The following is a 20875-nucleotide window of genomic DNA, read 5'->3' as shown; positions in this document are numbered from 1 at the left end:
AACATGATGACACTTCTTTCTGGCACCTTTATATTCCTTAATTACTGTCTAGAGGTAAGTTAAAACGCACAATGGAAGAAGAGTGCGGAATTACAATCATTAACAATGAAGTGAGGCTATTTTCAGCGCTACATCATAATATAGGATGCAATCAGTTACATATTTCATCCTTGAGACAATGCAGTAACTATATGATATAATAACCTTGCACATTGTCAATTACAAACGCAGTAAATTCAACAAAAATATAGACGGACTTCTGGTTTCAGTGTGAAGCATTGTCCCTTTAGGCGACACCCCATTGCCCAGTTCAATGTGAAAGGTAACCGTTGTGCAGTCAGAAAGTATTTAGTTCTTTTTAGGTGACCCCCCATTGTCCAGTACCTCTTTGCACATTATATGTTTGGAGATTATTTCTCTATTCTTATTACAGGCTGCAGCTAGCAGGAAGTAACAGAACAGACAACTGGCGAATACGAGATGTATTGCGGTGACTTCTCTGCTACTGTCATTAAATATATTACACGTGTATAGCCACAGGGATTAGTCTGATTGTTCGCTAGTACATTGTACATATCAACAAATTTCTTTGACTGTAAGGTCTTGAAATAATAAGACATATGTTAACAGATTATCACAATCATATGCAAACGCTAAAATAACTACTTGGAAACGTGATAATTCAGCTTACTTACTTTTAGACCTGTACAAATGATTGGCTCGCGTCTTTGGACCTTTTATTCTCTTGATGAGTTTTAAGCTGATATACTGTCTTCAATCAGTTTGCGATATATCATTTTACATATATAAATAATTATGTTCTTACTTTAGATGATAATAATGATAACATTACGTGATAAGCTTCACTTATATGATGTGCTGGCATCAATCAGTTTGAGACATAACATTTTATATCCTACTTTAGATAGTGACTTGGTAAGTCAGATATTGCAGTTCTGTTGACATCACCAAAGTTTTCCACCTGCCAAGCTTTCGGACAACAATTCGGTGTGCCAAAAGAAGATTACCTTCTAATACCCCCCCTACTTCAATGTAGTTATTACAATTATTAGTTTTACGTATAATCAGAAATGCAAGAATATCATATCAAGTTGGTTAGAAACGGTTTCTTTGTGAAAATAACATACTGCATATTTACTCATTTAGATGATGATGATGATGATATTTACTCATGTATCGATGAATGTTTTGTTAGTATTATGATTAATGAAATACACAAAGGTGTGGTGTTGAATTAAAGTAATGCATGTGGTAAGCATTCTGTAGTTATTTCACTTACATTTGAATAATTAATCAGATCATCACTCCTTAACGGCAAAATGTAAAACTGAGCTGTAGTACCCTGGTACATTTCCATATTACTCATGTTGTATTTATCGATGCTTTACCATAGTCCATGAGTCGCTGGAAAATAGTAGAAAGGGGCGAAATAGATGAAATAATATGCGGCGGAGTCAGATAACCACTACATTATAATGTACGTCCCAAGAATGGTGTTATATTAGTATTGCTTTTGTTTAGTATTCTGCACTTGTTATATTTACATATGAATAATTTTTAAAAGAGATTAAACCCATATATTCATATATGTATATACTTTATGGAGGATAAAGAAGAGTTGGAATCGACATGACTAATCAAAATACACAAAGCTGTTGTAATATAAACAGTTTTAGCCGATTTTTGTATTACCAATGGTAAACACTGTAGTGCTTTGATAGCGTTCAAATGATGTTCATAAAATAGTGTCATGGCACTTACAACGATGAGCTATCGGCAGTGTTAATGTTTTCATTGTTTATTGTGCTTATAGCTATTTTCAGTGTTAATCTTTTGGTGCGGTGAAATAAATTCCATGGGTGACTGTGTTTCATGGACAAGTATGTAGCCCTTAACCATGAAGTCTGATTCTACCACATTAAACAGGTAAACTTAGTATGACATATCCAGTAAACCGCACCGGTTCTGTTTTGCACAATCTGCGGAACAGCAGCTCTGATATGTTTGTTCTACCCACACAGACCTTACCCACTTATATACTGCTTTATGAGAAGGTTAGAAACCAAACTTCGTAGAAGCATCGACGAGGTTTTTTTATATTATGATGTGCCAGACGGGCCTAGAGGCAGCTCTCCATCCTCATGCCTACCTTGCCCCCCCCCCCCCCCCCCCCCAAAAAAACACAGCACCGACCAGGAGGTTCACAAGGGACTAGCAGGGAGGTAGGTACCTGGGAGTATGAACAAAACAGACCCTGCAGGAAAGCGTGTGTCCATTGAAACGTTGATTTCTATTAATTCTGTATTCCCGGCATGGATGTATCTTTCCCATCTTATGGAAGAATTTTCTGTTACCCCCACCTTTCCAATTAGCGATCATGTTTAAATGCATTACATTACATTGTATAAACCCAGGAAGATAGCTGGAATGTCAGGCTATTTGTGGATCTGTATAAAGTAACGTTCAGAACTGTTCGCATCAGACTGAATAACTCCAGCAGGACACAGCGTAACTTGCGTAATGTTTTAGTCATCGACAACAACAACAACAGCCGATAAATACATGGGTCAGTCCGGAGTACTCAACAGTGAGCCGATAAGTACATGGGTCAGTAAGGAGAACTCAACAGTGAGCCGATAAGTACATGGGTCAGTCCGGAGAACTCAACAGTGAGCCGATAAGTACATGGGTCAGTCCGGAGAACTCAACAGTGAGCCGATAAGTACATGGGTCAGTCCGGAGAACTCAACAGTGAGCCGATAAGTACATGGGTCAGTGAGGAGAACTCAACAGTTAGCCGATAAGTACATGGGGCAGTAAGCAGTACTCAACAGTGAGCCGATAAGTACATGGGTCAGTCTGGAGAACTCAACAGTGAGCCGATAAGTACATGGGTCAGTAAGGAGAACTCAACAGTGAGTCGATAAGTACATGGGTCAATAAGGAGAACTCAACAGTTAGCCGATAAGTACATGGGTCAGTAAGGAGAACTCAATAGTGAGCCGACAAGTACATGGGGCAGTTTGGAGAACTCAGCAGTACGTTGACCCCTGCCTGCAACTTGCAGTGTGCTTAGCAATTCGCTACCCTTACGAGAAGCGTCGGTACTGCAGGAGAGAACTGCCATCAAAACTACAAGTACGACAGGAACTATTTGGTTCCGAGATGACGATTGTTATATCTTAATATACTATGTTGTAAGTTTAGAATAGAGTAGAATAGAATACATGAGAAAAGCCTATGTAAGGTATCCCCTCCCTAAAGGTTAGAGAACCAGCCCCGGTTAAGACAGGGGTGTAGTCTGGGAAGAACTACGTCAGACAGTCAGACGGGTTTAGAGATCCAGGGAAGGAAGTCTGGACTGGAGGTCCGGGGAAGACGAAGCCAGGTTTTGGAAAGGCTGTAACCATCTAGGAGAGAGTGACAAATAAACAATTACGAACTGCATCATCGTCTCAGCATCCTTCAATCGGAAAGAACCTGAAGGTAACATACTAGTAGAAGTTTCTTCTGCGATATAAACTAAATTGCACGACACAGAGCTCTTATCTATACTTCTGCACAAGCACAGTTATTTGTTTCACATAATTTATCGTATTTTCTCTACAAAGATTCTCCAACGTTATAAACTTGGCACGATACACAAAGCTCTTATTGGCACTAATACACAAGCAGCACAAGCAGTCCATACACACACACACGAGGCATGGAATATGCCGCTTATTAAGACATTAACCTCACGTACGGCTGTAAGGTCGTCTCAATATTTACCTGAGTCAACATCGTACCTGGTAAACATCGTTGTGGGGTTCACAAGGTCAGTATGGGCACGTGGTGACTATACTTAGAAGGCATTTATTGATTTTTGCGGCTGTAAAGGACGTAAAGCTATATGGCTGACACACTAACCGGTGACAAATGGCTGACAAGAGGCGCAGTTGCAGGGGTACGAAAGGTGAACTAATGCACTACTTTACTAACTAATATGGTATTTTTGTTCATAGTGCCATTCATTAAAAACAATCAACAAAGTTAACCTTTCTTATACCTAACTAATTTTTTTTAGTATTCCGTTTGTAGCAAAAATGTTGAAATGTTGCGAAATTACATGCCTCCAAGAAGAATAAGATGTTAACCTCACGTACGGCCGTAAGGTGCTCCCAATATTTACCTGAGTCAACACTGTACCTGGTAAACACAGTTGTGGAGTTCACAGGGTGGACACGTGGCAAAACATGTGACTCTACTTTAGGAATTTATTGATTTTTGCGGTAGTAACGGACGTTAAGCTGCCCGATTAACCGCTGGATTGACAAGAAGAACAGTTGGAAAAATTCTGTTTATATGTTTTATGTCCTGATCATGATCACATGCTCGTAAATTAAAATCCACACTCTCCGCGGTTCACATTGTCTGAGTGTAAAAACATGAATTTGGTCAAATTATACGGATAGCCCCTCTAAACGTCACATTTGATCTAATATCTAATAAATAAAAAAAAATTAAAAACTCATAAGAATAGTGACTTTCTTAAGGTAAACTACATATTAACAGAAATGAAAAAAAATGATATTAAAAATTCAATGTGCTAAGTAGTAAATTGTCAAGTAACTACTACAGTTTTCCAGCCAGGTGTCGATATCCATTGCACTGTAAACTTATCAAAAATTACTGCAAATTCCCCTGCATCAAACGCACAATGACCCAGTCTTCACCATATCACCTCACACGTTCGTTAAGTCCACACCGTACGCGGTAAACACCCTCCCAGGGGTCAGAGGTCAGCAGTAACACGTAAGCACAACAGGTGAGCTGGATATCCATCTATATGTTTGTTTTTGATCGGTTCAGAGAAAAATATCCATTAATTACAATGCTTTTATTTCTCCCTCTGTGGTCAAATAGAGTCATATGTTTCACTCCGACAGGTGTTAAAAAGTTAAGTTGAAACATCGCGCAAACGCTCTCATACCTCACATGACACGAGGGGAAATTCTACTTTTAGGGCGAGGCGCATGCGCTGGGTAAACACGTCTACGTGGAGAGAACAGCGTGTCTGGCTACTGAGCGGAGAAGAACAACCCAAGAACAAGGTTTCACCCTAATTTGCACCACCCAAGTGTTAAAGCCGTGAGTAATCGTTACCTTGTTATGCTGCAGTTTTGAGTCACTCACTTTTCAAATAGACCTTGCGCGATTCGTTGGAAACTGAGAATATGTTTTCTGTGCGATAGCAAACTGTTCACTTTAACACAGAATAGTTAGATATTAAGGTCCCACGCCTATCCATTGACTAATTTTAAATCATAATGTTACATGCATATTGTGTGTTTTTGCCAATGGATACCATATGGAAACCAACATACCTAATGCGCAAGTTAGAGGTGGACAAAGTGTTGCCTTTGACTGATTTACTGAAAACCAAAAGTTTATATTGCATTAAATCTGTCCTGACAAAGGAAAAAAGATTAAAATTAACAATGAAAAAAAGTTACGTGACTATCCCATAGTCACGTTTTACGCAACGTGACTGAGATGCCAGAGGCTAGTATTGGGGAATTTAAGTATCAGTGTTTGTAACGAACATGCCATAATATGCGACTTGTCATTGGGAATACAAATTAAAGTTGTATCGCATTCAGTCCTCAAATCCTGATGTAACGTATTATCAAAAAGCTCGTCATTATTAACTAACATCAAAGTTGAACAAGTCACGTCTAAAACCTCTAGTGTGACGTGTTTGCCATTTTGGCAGGGTAGGGCCGTTATCTTTGTACATTGTACCTGGTGCCACCTCCCACTGACGTTTAAACAACAAGTAGAGATACGGTATTCTCCAAGCAGACGTTAGATCGCGGAGGTAGTAGTGGCTGGGATTTTTTAGGGGAGCGAGCCTGTAAAATCCCGGCCATTGCTATCCCCGTGACCCAACCTCTGCTTTGAGAATATGGGTAAAGTCCTCCACCTCGAACGATCGTTTCCTCATCGTCCTCCTGGGTTTACAATCTCTTTTTAATCATCAAATGATATGCTCATATGGGCTTATAGTAGGGTCCTGATCAGCTACACCCCATACTTTGCTCCTGAACATTTGGAATAACAAAGAAGTAAAATGAGCCTAATTTTAGCTTGTTTTTTATTAGAATTCCATTAGGAAAGTTTTGCAAAACTTTCGCTAATAGCTATGCTCTAACTAACATATTTTAACACTTGTCATATCAAATAGATTAGATCACCGATGCAAGTGTAAAATGTATTACTTTGTTTGATATTCTGATGCAACGAACGAACGGACTATTATTTAACCAACTAGGAAAGTCAGGCGGTTGCTCCATAGTCACGGTGTGTGCAACCTACGTGCCTGCGGATCTCGAGGATAGTGTTGGGGTCACTACTGTATCAGCGTTAGCATCACATCTCAGTCATCTAATCACTAATGATTTGATCTATAGCTTGACGGCATTGAGCCTTCATATCGTTATTATTGAACCAAATAGCAGACCCCATAGTCACGGTGTGTGCAACGTGCCTGAAGTGTGTGCGGATCCAGAGGCTAGTGTAGGGGTCACTACTGTATCAGTGTTAGGATCACATCTCAGTCAACTAATCACTAATTATCGATTACAAACTATAGATTAACCATTTTGAGCCTTCATATCATTATACTCTAATCAATTGCGTAGCTTCTTATTGCCAATTTATGGATTTGAAAAATGAGAAAATTCAGGTCTTAACCCCCAAGTTGGACATGTTTGCAGCTTTTAGCAGCGCGGGTATGTTTGTACATTGTACGTGGTGCCACCTCCCACTGGTGTTCAAAGGTCAAATAGGGGAATATCGCTCTCTCTATGGGTACATAGTTGTGTAATCAGTAAATAAAGTTTGCAAGTGGGCGGTTAAAGGCCAAGTAGACTTTAGAAAGGTAAAGAGAACGGCGTAATCTTTGTGACAGCACAATTTAGTTGGCATTACGTGGTTGCAAGATGGCGATATGACCAATCCGGTCCTGGATTGCAAACTTAAAAAAAATGTGTGTACTGTGAAAAAATGTGTGTACTGTGAAACAGCATACAGGTAAATATTGACTAAAAAGCAAAGTTAAATGTACGTGACTGCATCTTGGCCATGTTTTATCCAATGTGGCTGTGTGGCCAGCCATACGGTGCTTCTCATGAAAAGTTTTGTTTTTGTGTATGTGTGTGTGTGTGCGCGCACACGTGTGTGTCTGTGTACATGTATGTGTGCGTGTGTGTATGTGTGTGAATGTGTGCGTGTGTGTACATGTGTGTGTGTGTGTGTGCATGTGTGTGTGAGTGTGGACGTATGTTCGTGTGTGTGTGTGTGTGTCTGTGTTTATATGTACATGTGCACATGTGTGTGTGTGTGTTTGTGGAATTATGTGTGTGTATGTGTGTTTGTGTGTCTGTGCGTGTTGTCAGTCTGTCTTTCTGTGTGTGTTTTTGCCTCTTTCGTTGGCATATTGTGCTATGCGCGTTTGCGGGAATCATATCTAAAGTTTCTTTGTATATTATGCAGGAAATACCCAACATGGCGGCAGGTCTGAACCTCCAGCGTACCGTCGACGGTCTGCTTTACCTTAACCTGAGTAACCAGGGTCTGACGTCCATCCCGGAGGAGGTGTTTGATATCACTGACCTGGAGTCTATAAATGTGTCCCACAATAAACTAACCAGCATCCCGGAAGCAATCGGCCGTCTGCAGAAACTTTCCCGTTTGGACGCTGGCGGCAACAAGCTGACAAGTTTGCCACAGGCAATCGGTACCTTGCCGAAATTGACACACCTGTACGTTTATGACAATAAATTGACAAAGCTTCCAACAGGAGTTTGCCTGCTGCTAAACCTTGAGGTGTTGAGTGCCTTTAATAACAACCTCTCCACCTTCCCTCCTGGTGTGGAGAAGCTGCAGAAACTGAGAGAACTGTACGTTTATGATAATCAGCTGACGGAGGTTCCCCCAGGGGTGTGCTCGCTCCCTAACCTTGAGGTGTTAAGTGTCGGTAGGAACCCCATCAGACGTCTCCCCGATGACGTCACAAGACTCACCAGGCTGAAGGATCTCAGTGTGCCCAACTGTCAGTTTGATGAGTTCCCCAGACAGGTGCTGCAGCTGAAGACACTGGAGAAACTGTACGCAGGGGGCAACAAGTTTGACATTGTCCCAGGTGAAGTGGGAAACTTACAACACCTGTTGGACTTGGCATTGGAACATAACCTCCTCAGAACCCTGCCGAGCACCATGAGTCACCTGCACAACCTACGGGAGGTTCTACTCCGGAACAACAAGTTCGACACGTTCCCAAAAGTCCTGTGTGAACTACCGGCCATGGAGAAACTGAACATAAGTAACAACAACATCACCAGACTCCCAACCGCCCTTCACCGAGCAGACAAGCTGAAGGACTTGGTTGTTTCTGGAAACCCCCTGACATACCCTCCACAGGATGTGCGTACACAAGGAACCGACGGAACCATGGCCTTCCTGAAGCAGGAGGCTGAGAAAGGTTAGTTACAATGGTATCCACATATTAATTTTGGAGGTCGATAATAGCTGCCGATGTTTTCCTCTTATACTACATGAACACTACATTTGACAGTAACACAACTACGCAGGCCCAAAAATCAATTTTAACTTGTTGAAACAGAAGGGAAAAAATATTGTGACTTTCTTTATCATCGAACAGCATCCCAATATCAACATCTGAAATGAAAAAACAAACACAAAACCCCTAATGCTGCGTGCTTACAATTTTTAGAAGCATAGGCATGTTTGTACAATGTAGATTGTACTTGTCTACACCTCCTACCGAAGATGCAAGGTCAAGTGGAGATAGCATCTTCAATGTTAATGTCCGCTATGGTTGCAATATAACCGTACTGACTAGATGACGACAGTCACCTTAAGTGCAGGTTATTACGAGAATAATTACGGCATGCGTTCTAAATCATCACCTTAGCTAAGACGGCTATATTTTCAGTGGCGTTTGTGGATGGTGTGTATGAATTACATGAACAAAAACCACCAAATATGTATGCAATTAAAACAAAAACCTTGGCATGATTTTCGGCCTCATCTGATACCAACTTTTATACCACAGGGAACGGAGGACGCAACAAAGGGGCAGGTCCGAACCTCCAGCCTCAGACCGTCAACGGTCGCCTGACCCTTGACCTGAGTAACCAGGGTCTGACGTCCATCCCGGAGGAGGCGTTTGATATCACTGACCTGGAGGTTCTAGATGTGTCCGACAACAAACTAACCAGCATCCCGGAAGCAATCGGCCGGCTGCAGAAACTTTACCGTTTGGACGCGCACGGCAACATGCTGACAAGTTTGCCACAGGAGATTGGTTCCTTGCAGAAATTGACACATCTGTACGTTCATAGTAACAAACTTGCCAACTTGCCTCCTGGCATAGAAAAGCTGCAGAAACTGAGACAGCTGTACATTTGTGGTAATCAGCTGACGGAGGTACCCTCAGGCGTCTGCTCGCTCCCTAACCTTGAGGTGTTACATGTTGGTAACAATAAACTCTCCACCTTCCCCCCTGGTGTGGAAAAGCTGCAGAAACTGAGAGAACTGTACATTTATGGTAATCAGCTGACGGAGGTACCCTCAGGCGTCTGCTCGCTCCCTAACCTTGAGGTGTTAAGTGTCGGCGCAAACCCCATCAGACGTCTCCCCGATGACGTCACACGACTCACCAGGCTGAAAACTCTCTATGTCGACAACTGTCAGTTTGACGAGTTCCCCAGACAGGTGCTGCAGCTGAAGAAACTGGGGAAACTGTACGCTGATGGCTGCAAGTTTGACACGGTGCCAGATGAAGTGGGAGTGGGAAACTTACAACACCTGTGGTACTTATCATTGTCAACTAACCTCCTCAGAACCCTGCCGAGCACCATGAGTCACCTGCACAACCTACGGGAAGTCCACCTCTCGAACAACAAGTTCGACACGTTCCCAAAAGTCCTGTGTGAACTACCTGTCATGTTCTACCTGTACATAAGGAACAACAAGATCACCAGGCTCCCAACCGCCCTTTACCGAGCCGGCAAGCTGAAGGACTTGGATGTTTCTGGAAACCCCCTGACATACCCTCCATGGGATGTGCGTGGACAGGGGTTCAGAGCCATCATGGCCTTCTTGAAAGAGGAGGCTGAGAAAGGTGAGTTAGCTCGGGAAGAGAATGTCTAATGGTGCTCACTGTTTTTACACCACTTGATCAAAATCAAAACTAACTGCTGTAACTCATGATTTTATTTTCGAAACGTCCATTGTTACTACTAAGACCACACTGACAGCCGTTTGCCTCAATTTTCTGAAATATTGGACATATTGTCTCTTAATTTCATACATCATATCTTTATTTTATGTTACTAGTTCATTATGTAAATATGTTAACCACAGAAGGAACAACGCGAGCTGGACAAGACGAGGATAATGGCTCGACAGCAGGGATTAAGAAAGCCCAAGATGTACAAGGCACAACAGGTAAAGGTATAAAATATTAGAGGTATACTATAAGTTAGTTTAGCTTTTGAAATGAATTATCCAAAACACAAGTATCATTGAGGTTGTCGATGGTCACATATATGTGACAACTAAACAGGAATACCAACATTTTGAGAAGTTGTAGGATGTTTTCCTCCTAGCAATTTGTCTTTGCCAAGCTACTTTCACAAAATACTACACCATTAGGCTCGCCCATGAGGCTTCCCTCAGAGTCCTCCCCAAAGGATGGAATAAGGGAGGCCCTCCACTATACTCCAGCCCAGCTCCACTATACTACTTTTGAAATCTAGTGTGTTTCTTCCCTATTTTCCTGGTTAGTTTTGCTAAATTAAAATTAATGAAAATTCAAAGATTTTTGTGCCAAGTGGCATCACTTTTCCAGCTGGCATTGTCTGCAAAAACTTGTGAATGGGTGATGATCAAAACAATAGTGTTTTTGACACTTCACAACAAAGGATCCACACCACTATATTATACTTGTAGTATTTGACACCCTCTGTCATGCAAAATGAACACATTTTCATGAAAGCGCAGTGCATTGGTTTGGGTTATTTTTGCCAGCCCCTCCACTATACTAAAAGATTCTGGGGAGAACCCTGCTTCCCTAAAAGGAGAAAAAAGAAAATCAACATGTTTTATGATTGATTCGTTGGATTACTGCGATAATAAACATGTTATGTTAAACCTTTTGGCTTACAATGAGATGTATGCAGCCGCTTTTGACAAAATAAGTTTCTTATTTAGCATTTTGTAGTATGGCATTTTTCAAGGGAAAAAATAAGAATCGCATCAAAAAGAATATGAACATAGACAAGAACTGGATGGCAGGTTCCATTTACCACCCATGGCACAATAAGAAGATTAAAAAGAAGAACACACCAGTAAAAACAATATACATAATAAAATTTATTTATTTATTTGACAATGATAGAACTCATTACACGGATCTGCCTAGGCAGCTTTGGGCTGGTAGCGGCAGATCCACAGAGATACAGACGAACATACATCATCGGTCGACGTGATTGCACATGTTCGCACATGTTTACACACGACGGGGTTATACCGCCTTACGGGGTGACATACCCTTTCATATGCGCCGGGTGAATGATGTAAATCACTGTGAGCCGAAGCTAGGTACTCATTTTCACCTGAGTATAGTGAGGAAAGCCGTGTAAAGTGCCTTTCCAAAGGGCACAAGATCGGTAACGCGGCAGGCGGATTCGAACCCGCAACCTCTCGGTCACGGGGCGAACACGGTCCCACTGCGCTACGTGGTCCCACATAATAAAATGTTTACAAATATCTCAACTCACCACATTAATCGTATGCATGCTTACCAAAATGTACAAATTAAACGTTTCCTTATCCTCGAGCTTCCGAATAGGTTTGATGTATGTTGTTCATTCACCACGTAAATTCGTTTGCTAGGACAAGAGGTGAAGAAGGGCTCGGTAGCAGGCAAAGTGACTAAAGAAGTCCGAGATGTAGAAATAACACCTGTCCCTGCTCCGAACCCGCCTCCGCCTCCACGAGAGCCACTCCCACCACTCCTTTCGCCACTTCCTCCTCCAAGTGTGGGAATCTCCTGCTCCGACAGCACTCTCGAGATCGCCTCGTCCTCCCCGAATGTCCGAACCTCCAGCCTGCCCCTGGCTGAAGGTCGGTAACTTAATATGTTGTTTCAGCATGTAAAACTAATTATCTCAACCTGTTTTGTTAGCCATCAAGCAAGTTCAATCTAACCATTTTCATAACGGTTACCGTTATACAAGAGAAATCAAAACTTTAAGAAGACAGAAACATTATTATAATGATTGAAGCAACAGTGCATAAAGGTGATACTATTGAGACGATAAAAACGGAGACAATTGGACTAATGCCGCAACAAGTCAGCCAAAAAAGGCACAAAGCCCAGGGAATGGACATCAGGGCAATGACCCTAATTGACGCAGGCGCAGAAGGCCCAAAACGAGTCCATACAGTATTTTAGCCTATTTTCGACTTTAGCAGGAAAATGTAAGTAACATTTCATATTGGTGAGACAGTGTAGGTTGCAGATGTTCAGATTCGGCCAAAAAACTAGGTTTTGGTCCATCTTTTTGGCCTGTGCTGACCCCTATTTTGAAGTGCTGAGTCCCAAAAATGACGTCATAAAAAGCAAGATGGCGGCAAGGTTTGACCGCTGGAATAGTTGCGCTGGCCAGAAAGTTTCAAGATTAGACTTTTGGACACTTGAGATAGCGGGCTGCTGTGTGGGGTGAGTTCTTATGACCTGGAATGTTCACGGATTAGATTATGACACCCTGAACTTGCTAATTTTAACATTATCGCCTATGTAGATTTGTATTAGTGGTAACTGCTCATCAGTAAAGGTGATTGGTATAATTCATTTAAGGCAAGCCTTGTAATAGATGGAGAGATGCATAGGTATATAAATACTGCTCGATGGGACCTCGCATCAACATTTACATTTAGCTAGACATTATCCTTCACGTTGCACAAGGAGAGTCGAGGCTAGGATCGCGCATCATCATATTGATAATAACGGTACGAGAGAAAGTTCAAATAATGAAAATATATGTCCAGATTGCATGCATTAAGGTATCTATTGCTGATCGTCTGTAAAAAAGACTCTTACAACTGGGTTTTCCTCTGTTTTCATGGTGTGTTCTATTTCTAATGTCTAAAGGTGCATCTCCGGTACAACCCCAGACAGCAGGGCTAGTATCAGGAGCTGGTGTGGTTCAGAAGCAACCGACTGGAGACAGCAAAGCGCACGGTAACTATTATGATATTAATACTATGTTGAAAATGAAGTTAATTTTGAATTAGAATGTTCGTTGTATAGCAATATACGTAATTCTTAATCAGTGCCCTGAACTTTAATTAGACTATTTGTATATATAATGACATCCTCTGACACTGTACAACACAAAATTATGTGAATTCGTTTAAAGTTATTGCTTTAAGAAAAGACGAGTAAACGGTAGCTTCAAAACTAGCATAGCCATATATTTCTGACAATTTTTCTTCCTCCTCACCTCACCTCACCTTCCACTACACATAATTTTGGACCGCTACTGAAAAGTTTCATGTGATAGTGAAACTACTGCATTGTGGACAAAAACGTGCAAATAAAGATCACCATCGTAATTACTTATGATAATAGAAATGCACTTCAAAAATGAAGAACCAAGAATGAATATTTTTGAACGTTATTTCGCAAAAACATGTCTAGTTTCTTACATTCATACGTACTTGTAAGTTGCTGCTAATTGACCATTTTGGCACATAACGGTAGTTGTCCCAAAAAGCTGTGTGCAATCGTTAATGTTAAGTAATCTTAGTGCTTCTAAATTTGCTGTAATTCTGTCCCATCGACCTACTGGATTTTGTAAGAATGTTTTCGTCATCTCAAAGGAGTATCGTACACATGAAACATGTCTCTCATCCGGCAGATAAAGACCTGAATCTAGCGTTCAGTCGTCTGGCACTGAAAGTCAAACCAGCCGAATGGAAACACATCGCCCGGCAGTTAGGCTTCAACAATCAGGAGGTTAAAGACGTCGCGGTATGATTACGATTTGAACAAGTTGTTGGACCATTACTTTGAACTATCCTAATTTGCTTGTAAGTAGATAAGACACTTCCCCCTACGAGTTAATAAAGCAATCTCGAAAGTATCTGTCAGTCTTAAAAATAAAATCACCTGTTTCGTTGATCAAGGATTTCCGCTACATACCTCTAACAGCTTCGATATGATATATATTTGTAAAGACCGACTGTCCAGACGAGCCGATGTACGAGACGCTGGTAAGATGGAGAGAGCGAGCCGGTCCTGCTGCCAGCCTGGCTGTACTGGAGCGGTGTCTGAGGGACCTGGATCTGCACCAGCTGGCAGACCAGATCACCAGGACGGCTATGGTTTATTGTTTTATTATCTCCTGTAGCTGTTGACAGCTTATGAATGCAATGATGATGATGATACATGCAACAGCTACTCTTCCAAGAGTAACAAAATTACACAGAAAACTTAAACAAAATTACAAGTCAATCGTCAAGCATTATATCATAAAACGCATGTTCCTTATCAAGTATGGTCATATCATTTTGTGTACTTTTAATTCTTAGCAGTGAGCCATAGTCTCATATAGGACGGATATGGTCAGATCATTAAATGTACGTTTAATAATCATAAATGAATCACAGCTTCATATTCTTTGTCCTGAAATAAAAAATACCCTACTACCTGTCATTATCGGCAGCAACGTAACCGCTGTATACTAAGTGTAGATAACACATTGGAAGAAGACTTGCAAGTTTGCTCTCATTGAAATCCCTTAGAAAAACTTTAAAGTATTTAAAGTAGCCTTTGTCTGTCTATTAGAGCCCGACCCGGAGAGGCCATGAGTCAGGAGAAAGGGGAGCGGTCGGAGGCCAGCTGCCGGGTGAGGTGCAGAGCAGGTGAGTACGTACGGTTGACCTGCACTTTACACTTCAGATATTTCCAGTAGACTTTTCAGTAGTAGGTCAAACTGCAATAGGAAACGGGTTCCCCTTTGAAAAGCAGACGGAGGGGGAAGGGTAATTCGTTCAAAGAGTTTCTTTGGTCCATGATGTTTACTTTGTTTACTGTTCCTACTCAAAACGGCTTGCTAATGTTATCTTTCCCATATGCTATATTTTCCGATAGATATCCAAGCGTGACGGTTGACCACAAGCTTCCTATCATCGAGTTTGAACGACTCAACTTTCCGAAAGAGCCCGTTCTCGGCAGTGGGGGTTTCGCCGCTGTAGAGAAGGCCTATCATCTGGACTTGAGACAAGAAGTGGCTGTCAAACGGCTGCTGACTCGCAAAATTACAGGAAGGTTGTGTTGGATCTTTTTCTGAGTGTTATAAGCATTTCTATGTGGTTGGTCTTTTTTCTCTTGTTTTGGTCCAAGTTGTAATAACCTGCAACATTCAAAAAGTCAAACATTGAACATCACCATCACCATCATGCCTGGGTGACCTCATTCTTGATAAGGATTAACCTATCTCTTGACTGACTCCAGCTTCTTCAGTCTTGAACAATGAAACAGTGAACAATCCTATAAGCCCTATCTAGACCGGGCTTTTGTGGGATTCCTGGGGGGGGGGGGGCTCTTTTGCCCACTGGTAATTTCAAAACGGCTTAGTTTACGGTCACCAAATTTGCAGGTGATGGTGTACTTATAGAGTGTCATCTTTCCTGCAATTTTGGCGTCGTTATGACGTAATACGGCGGGTATTGCCCATTTACAACGTGTCACAGACAAGTCCAGGTTCAGGTCCGGTGTCACAGCGATCTCGCCCCCCTCCAGCAATCTTGCCCCGCCCCCCCCCCCCCGAAATCGCTTGTGTTTTCGCCCCCCTCCAGTGATTTCGCCCCCAATTTGTCACAGTATTTTCTTGTGCAGAAAACATGTCCAAAGCACTAACAAAAACACAAGTGAATACTAGTTTCTCATCATGAACACTATCTTCACTGTGCGCTCATTGGTTGATCCTGAATCACATGATTCTCACAACCATATAAGTACAAGGGATGATCACCCTACTGCCTCTTGTTGGATTCATCCGCAACGCCGAGGTCGCCTGGCGATGGACGACCAGGTCTTCGCCGCTTGCGGTTTCACGACCACGTTTCTCGCCGCCGGGCGGGTTTTGTGCCCGAGGAGCACGCAGTGTTGCAGCCTAGACTCCGGATTACCAGTGGGAGGAAGACAACTTCGGAGGTTCGGCTGTGCAGCAAGTAACGGCGGGGCGAGGGATCCAGAAGCTCCGGCGGACCTTGGGCAGACCCTCTCCACGCATCGAAAGGACGGAAGAGTCCTAGTGTTCTACCTAGTGGGGTCAAATTTCAGGACGGTGGATATACGGCAGGTTTGGGTGGAAAATGCGGTAACATACGTTGTGGTATTTGTCGAATTCTGCTTTTCTGGGAACAATGGTTTGTGTGCCGTTTTGTTCACGTGTTGTTTTGCATATCTTTGGTGTCGAGCTTTCGCCTGGTTTGCACGTGCTTGATTTGCATTTGTTTGCTTTTAGTTGACTGGGTATTTTGTCGATAAGCACACAGGGAGGCAGCATAGACTCCAGTTTGACGGAGGAAGACAATTTCTGAGGTTCAGCTGTGCAGCAAGTAACGGCGGGGCGATGGAACCAGAAGCTCCGGCAGACCTTGGGCAGACCATCTCCACGTAGCGAAAGGACGGACGAGTCCCACATAGTGGGGGGAAAACTTCAGGATGGCTGAGATATGGCAGGTTTGGGTGGAAAATGCGGTAACGTACGTTGTTGTATGTGTCGAATTCTGCTTTTCTGGGAACACTCGTTTGGGTGTCGTTGTTCACGTGTTGTTTTGCATATCTTTGGTGTCGGGTTTTCTCCCGGTTTTTACTGCTTGATTTGCATTTGTTTGCCTTAGTTGACTGGGTGGGAATTTCATTATCTTTTGTTTGGAACGGAACGTAGGAGGTTTTGCTCTTAGGAAGGGAGGGAAACTCGTGACAGGATCCCCTTTTGTGACCACGTGAGGTGTGTGCCAGCGTGGCGGGTGAATGCTCGAGTTGGGTTTAGCTGCTTTACTGTAGGTTCAGAATTTGTGGTCTGAACGTGTTGTTTTCTTAGCAGCTCAGCCCGGATTCCAGCTCTCCCAGGCCGAGGAAGGCGACTACCACAGCGCGACTGAGATGCAGCAAGCTCTGACAGACTTTTGGCGGCCTCTTCACATATTGAAAGGGCGGAAGAGTCCTACCTGGCGGGTCGAAACGTCGGATGTTAAAGATACGGCAGGTTTGGGGCGAAAATGCGGTAACAAACGTTTGTGTTTTTTGTCCAATTATGTTTTCCTGGGAACAATGGTTTGGGGTGGCTAATGTGTACACGTGTTGTTTTGCATATCTTTGGTGTCGGGCTTTCGCTCGGTTCGCTCGTGCTTGATTTGCATTTGCTTTGTCTTTAGTTGATACTTGTGTTCTAAACGTGTTGTTTTCTTAGCAGATCAGCCCGGTTTCCAGCTCTCCTGTGCCGAGGAAGGTGACTACCACATCGCGACCGAGGTGCAGCAAGCTCCGACAGAGCGTTGGAGCCACCAAGCCGAGCATTCCCAACATACTGCAGTTCTTCGCGGCATCGACACTAGACGACAGCCGTCACGGAGCGCACGGCTTTGGTTATTTCAGGGAGGCGTGCACGTTTTTGGTGTTTGCTGTTTTGAAGTGTTTTGTCTCCCTCTAATTAGGGATATTTTCTTTTACCGTTGTTGTTTGTAAAGTTTTGCTTGTGTTGACACAGTGACGGCGACACAGACCTGGACTATTAAGGAATGCAGTCGTCTAAGGAACCACAGCCTGGCAGCAGCGTTGGCAGTTTCTATCGCTGAGGGGAGTCTCCTTAAATCACGAGGTTGGCAGTTTCTATCGCTGAGGGGAGTCTCCTTAAATCACGAGGAAAGAAGGTGTGTTTTGGTCCGTTTTGTACTATATTTTGGAGAAAACAGCGCATGTACGGATCGTTCTCGGTCGCTCCTGCTTGGTGTTTGATGGTTCTTTTATACCGTGAGAACACCGAGTAGCGAGGTCCGGAGAGGTTTCGTGTTGGCGTGTTTTCTTTTCAGTTGGTGAAACGGCGCGCATGTGCGGGCCTCTGATCGTTTGTGCTTGGTGTTTGGTGCACTGTTAGTGTGCGATCACTGAGTAACGTTGATCAGAGGGTCTTTCCGCGCATGGCGGGTGTTTTCATGGGGGTGAAACGGCGCGCATGTGCGGGCCTCCGATCGTTGGTGCTTGGTGTTTGATGCACTGTTAGGGTGCGATCACTGAGTAGCGTTGATCGGAGAGTCTTTCCGCACATGGCGGGTGTTTTCACAGAAATGAAACGGCGCGCATGTGCGGGCTTCTGATTGTGCTCGGTGTTTGCTGCACTGTTAGTGTGCGATCACTGAGTAGCGTTGATCAGAGAGTCTTTCCGTACATGGCGGGTGTTTTCACAGGAATGAAACGGCGCGCAGGTGCGGGCTTCTGATTGTACTCGGTGTTGGCTGCACAGTTAGTGTGCGATCACTGAGTAGCGTTGATCAGAGAGTCTTTCCGCACATGGCGGGTGTTTTTATAGCCATAGGAATGGAACGGCGCGCATGTGCGGGCCTCTGATGGTTGGTGCTCGGGGTTTGCTGCACAGTTAGTGTGCGATCACTGAGTAGCGTTGATCAGAGAGTCTTTCCGCACATGGCGGGTGTTTTTATAGCCATAGGAATGGAACGGCGCGCATGTGCGGGCCTCTGATGGTTGGTGCTCGGGGTTTGCTGCACTGTTAGTGTGCAATCACTGAGCAGCGTTGATCAGAGAGTCTTTCCGCACATGGCGGGTGTTTTCACAGAAATGAAACGACGTGCATGTGCGGGCTTCTGATTGTGCTCGGTGTTTGCTGCACTGTTAGTGTGCGATCACTGAGTAGCGTTGATCAGAGAGTCTTTCCGCGCATGGCGGGTGTTTTCACAGAAATGAAACGACGTGCATGTGCGGGCTTCTGATCGTTGGTGCTTGGTGTTTGTTGCACGGTTAGTGTGCGATCACTGAGTAGCTTTGATCGGAGAGTCTTTCCGCACATGGCGGGGGTTTTCACAGAAATGAAACGGTGCGCATGTGCGGGCCTCTGATGGTTGGTGCTCGGGGTTTGCTGCACTGTTAGTGTGCAATCACTGAGCAGCGTTGATCAGAGAGTCTTTCCGCACATGGCGGGTGTTTTCACAGAAATGAAACGACGTGCATGTGCGGGCTTCTGATTGTGCTCGGTGTTTGTTGCACTGTTAGTGTGCGATCACTGAGTAGCGTTGATCAGAGAGTCTTTCCGCACATGGCGGGTGTTTTCACAGGAATGAAACGACGTGCATGTGCGGGCTTCTGATTGTGCTCGGTGTTTGTTGCACTGTTAGTGTGCGATCACTGAGCAGCGTTGATCAGAGAGTCTTTCCGCGCATGGCGGGTGTTTTCACAGGAATGAAACGGCGCGTATGTGCGGGCCTCCGATTGTGCTCGGTGTTTGTTGCACTGTTACTGTGTGCGATCACTGAGTAGCGTTGATCGGAGAGTCTTTCCGCATATGGCGGCTGTTTTCACAGGAATGAAGTGACGCGCATGTGCGAGCCTCTAATTGTTGGTGCTCGGTGTTTGCTGCACTGTTAGGGTGCGATCACTGAGTAGCGGTGATCAGAGAGTCTTTCCGCACATTGCAGGTGTTTTCACAGGAATGAAATGGCGTGTATGCGCGGGCTTCCGATCGTGCTCGGTGTTTGTTGCACTATTAGTGTGCGATCAATGAGTAAAGTTGGTCAGAGTCTTTCAGCGCATGCCGGGTGTTTTCATAGGGGTGAAATGGCGCGCATGGGCGGGCCTCTGGTCATTTGTGCTCGGAGTTTGTTGCACTGTTAGGGTGCGATTACTGAGTAGCGTTGATCAGAGAGTTTTCCCGCGAATGGCAGGTGTGTTCATAGGGAAAAAAGGGCATGCAGGTGGCAGGTGAGGGCCTCTGATCGTTTGTGCTTGGTGTTTCTTGCACTGTTAGTGTGCGATCACTGAGTAGCGTTGCCGTTGGTCAGAGAGTATTTCCGCACTTGGCGGGTGTTTTGACAAGAAGAAAAGGGAACGCATGTTTGGGCCGCTGATCGGCTGTGCTCGGTGTTTGCTGCATGGTTAGTGTGATCTCACTGATTGGCGTTGTTCAGAGAGTCTTTCCGCACGTGGCGGGTGTTTTCAGAGTCCGGAAAGAAAACGGCACGCATGTGCGGGCCACTGATTGTTTGTGCTTGGTGTTTGCTGCTCTGTTAGTATGCGATCCCTGAGTAGCGTTGATCAGAGAGTTTTTCCGCGCATGACGGGTGTTTCATAGGAAGAAGATGTCATGCGAGTTTCTAGATCTGGTCGTTTGTGCTTGGTATTGGCTGCACGGTTGATAGTGTGCAATTGCTGAGTAGCGTTGGTCAGAGAGTCTGATCGCACGCGGCGGGTGTTTTCACAGGGAGAAAATGGTACGCGTGTGCGGGCTGCTGATGGTGTTGGGCGTTGGCTGCATTGTTAGTGGGTGCTTAGTGGGACTCATAGGAGTAGCGTGAGTCAGAGAGTCTACGTCCTTTGCACATAGCGGGCGTTTTCACAGAAAGGAAATGGCGAGCATGTGTGGGTTTCTGGTCGTTCGTGCGTCGTGTTTGCTGCATTCAGTGTTAGTGTGCGATCACTGCGTGACTAGTGGCGGTCAGGGAGCCTCTAATCGCGTACGATGGGAGTTTCATGCTGGGA

The 20875-nt window shown here is 44.0% G+C and overlaps 3 protein-coding genes across 3 annotated transcripts in view; all 3 read left to right on the top strand.

Moving 5' to 3' along the window:
• Window positions 1-1916, top strand: part of LOC118408560 (leucine-rich repeat and IQ domain-containing protein 4-like) — a 135459-nt gene extending 133543 nt beyond the window's left edge. The window contains exon 11 of the mRNA XM_035809369.1: window positions 434-1916. Coding sequence (XP_035665262.1) covers window positions 434-454 — 21 coding nt within the window. The 3' untranslated portion in view covers window positions 455-1916. The remainder of the gene's footprint in view (window positions 1-433) is intronic.
• A 5647-nt stretch (window positions 1917-7563) lies between these two features.
• Window positions 7564-8550, top strand: LOC118408559 (leucine-rich repeat and IQ domain-containing protein 4-like). Its single transcript, XM_035809367.1, has one exon. The coding sequence runs from the start codon at window positions 7570-7572 to the stop codon at window positions 8548-8550; it is 981 nt and encodes a 326-aa protein (XP_035665260.1). The 5' UTR covers window positions 7564-7569.
• A 376-nt stretch (window positions 8551-8926) lies between these two features.
• LOC118408558 overlaps window positions 8927-20875 on the top strand; it is a 17861-nt gene continuing 5912 nt past the window's right edge. The window contains exons 1-9 of the mRNA XM_035809366.1: window positions 8927-8951; window positions 9140-10210; window positions 10453-10536; window positions 11986-12216; window positions 13247-13336; window positions 14016-14128; window positions 14335-14481; window positions 14945-15021; window positions 15251-15427. Of these exons, the coding sequence (XP_035665259.1) occupies window positions 8927-8951; window positions 9140-10210; window positions 10453-10536; window positions 11986-12216; window positions 13247-13336; window positions 14016-14128; window positions 14335-14481; window positions 14945-15021; window positions 15251-15427 (2015 nt within the window). The remainder of the gene's footprint in view (window positions 8952-9139; window positions 10211-10452; window positions 10537-11985; window positions 12217-13246; window positions 13337-14015; window positions 14129-14334; window positions 14482-14944; window positions 15022-15250; window positions 15428-20875) is intronic.

Source organism: Branchiostoma floridae, unplaced genomic scaffold, assembly GCF_000003815.2.
Source record: "Branchiostoma floridae strain S238N-H82 unplaced genomic scaffold, Bfl_VNyyK Sc7u5tJ_193, whole genome shotgun sequence".
NCBI lineage: Eukaryota > Metazoa > Chordata > Leptocardii > Amphioxiformes > Branchiostomatidae > Branchiostoma > Branchiostoma floridae.
This window is presented reverse-complemented; position numbering and strand designations above follow the sequence as displayed.

Bases quoted from the DNA above. Each gene is read 5' to 3' on its own strand.
- LOC118408559 (XM_035809367.1), top strand. From the start codon at position 7,570: ATGGCGGCAGGTCTGAACCTCCAGCGTACCGTCGACGGTCTGCTTTAC.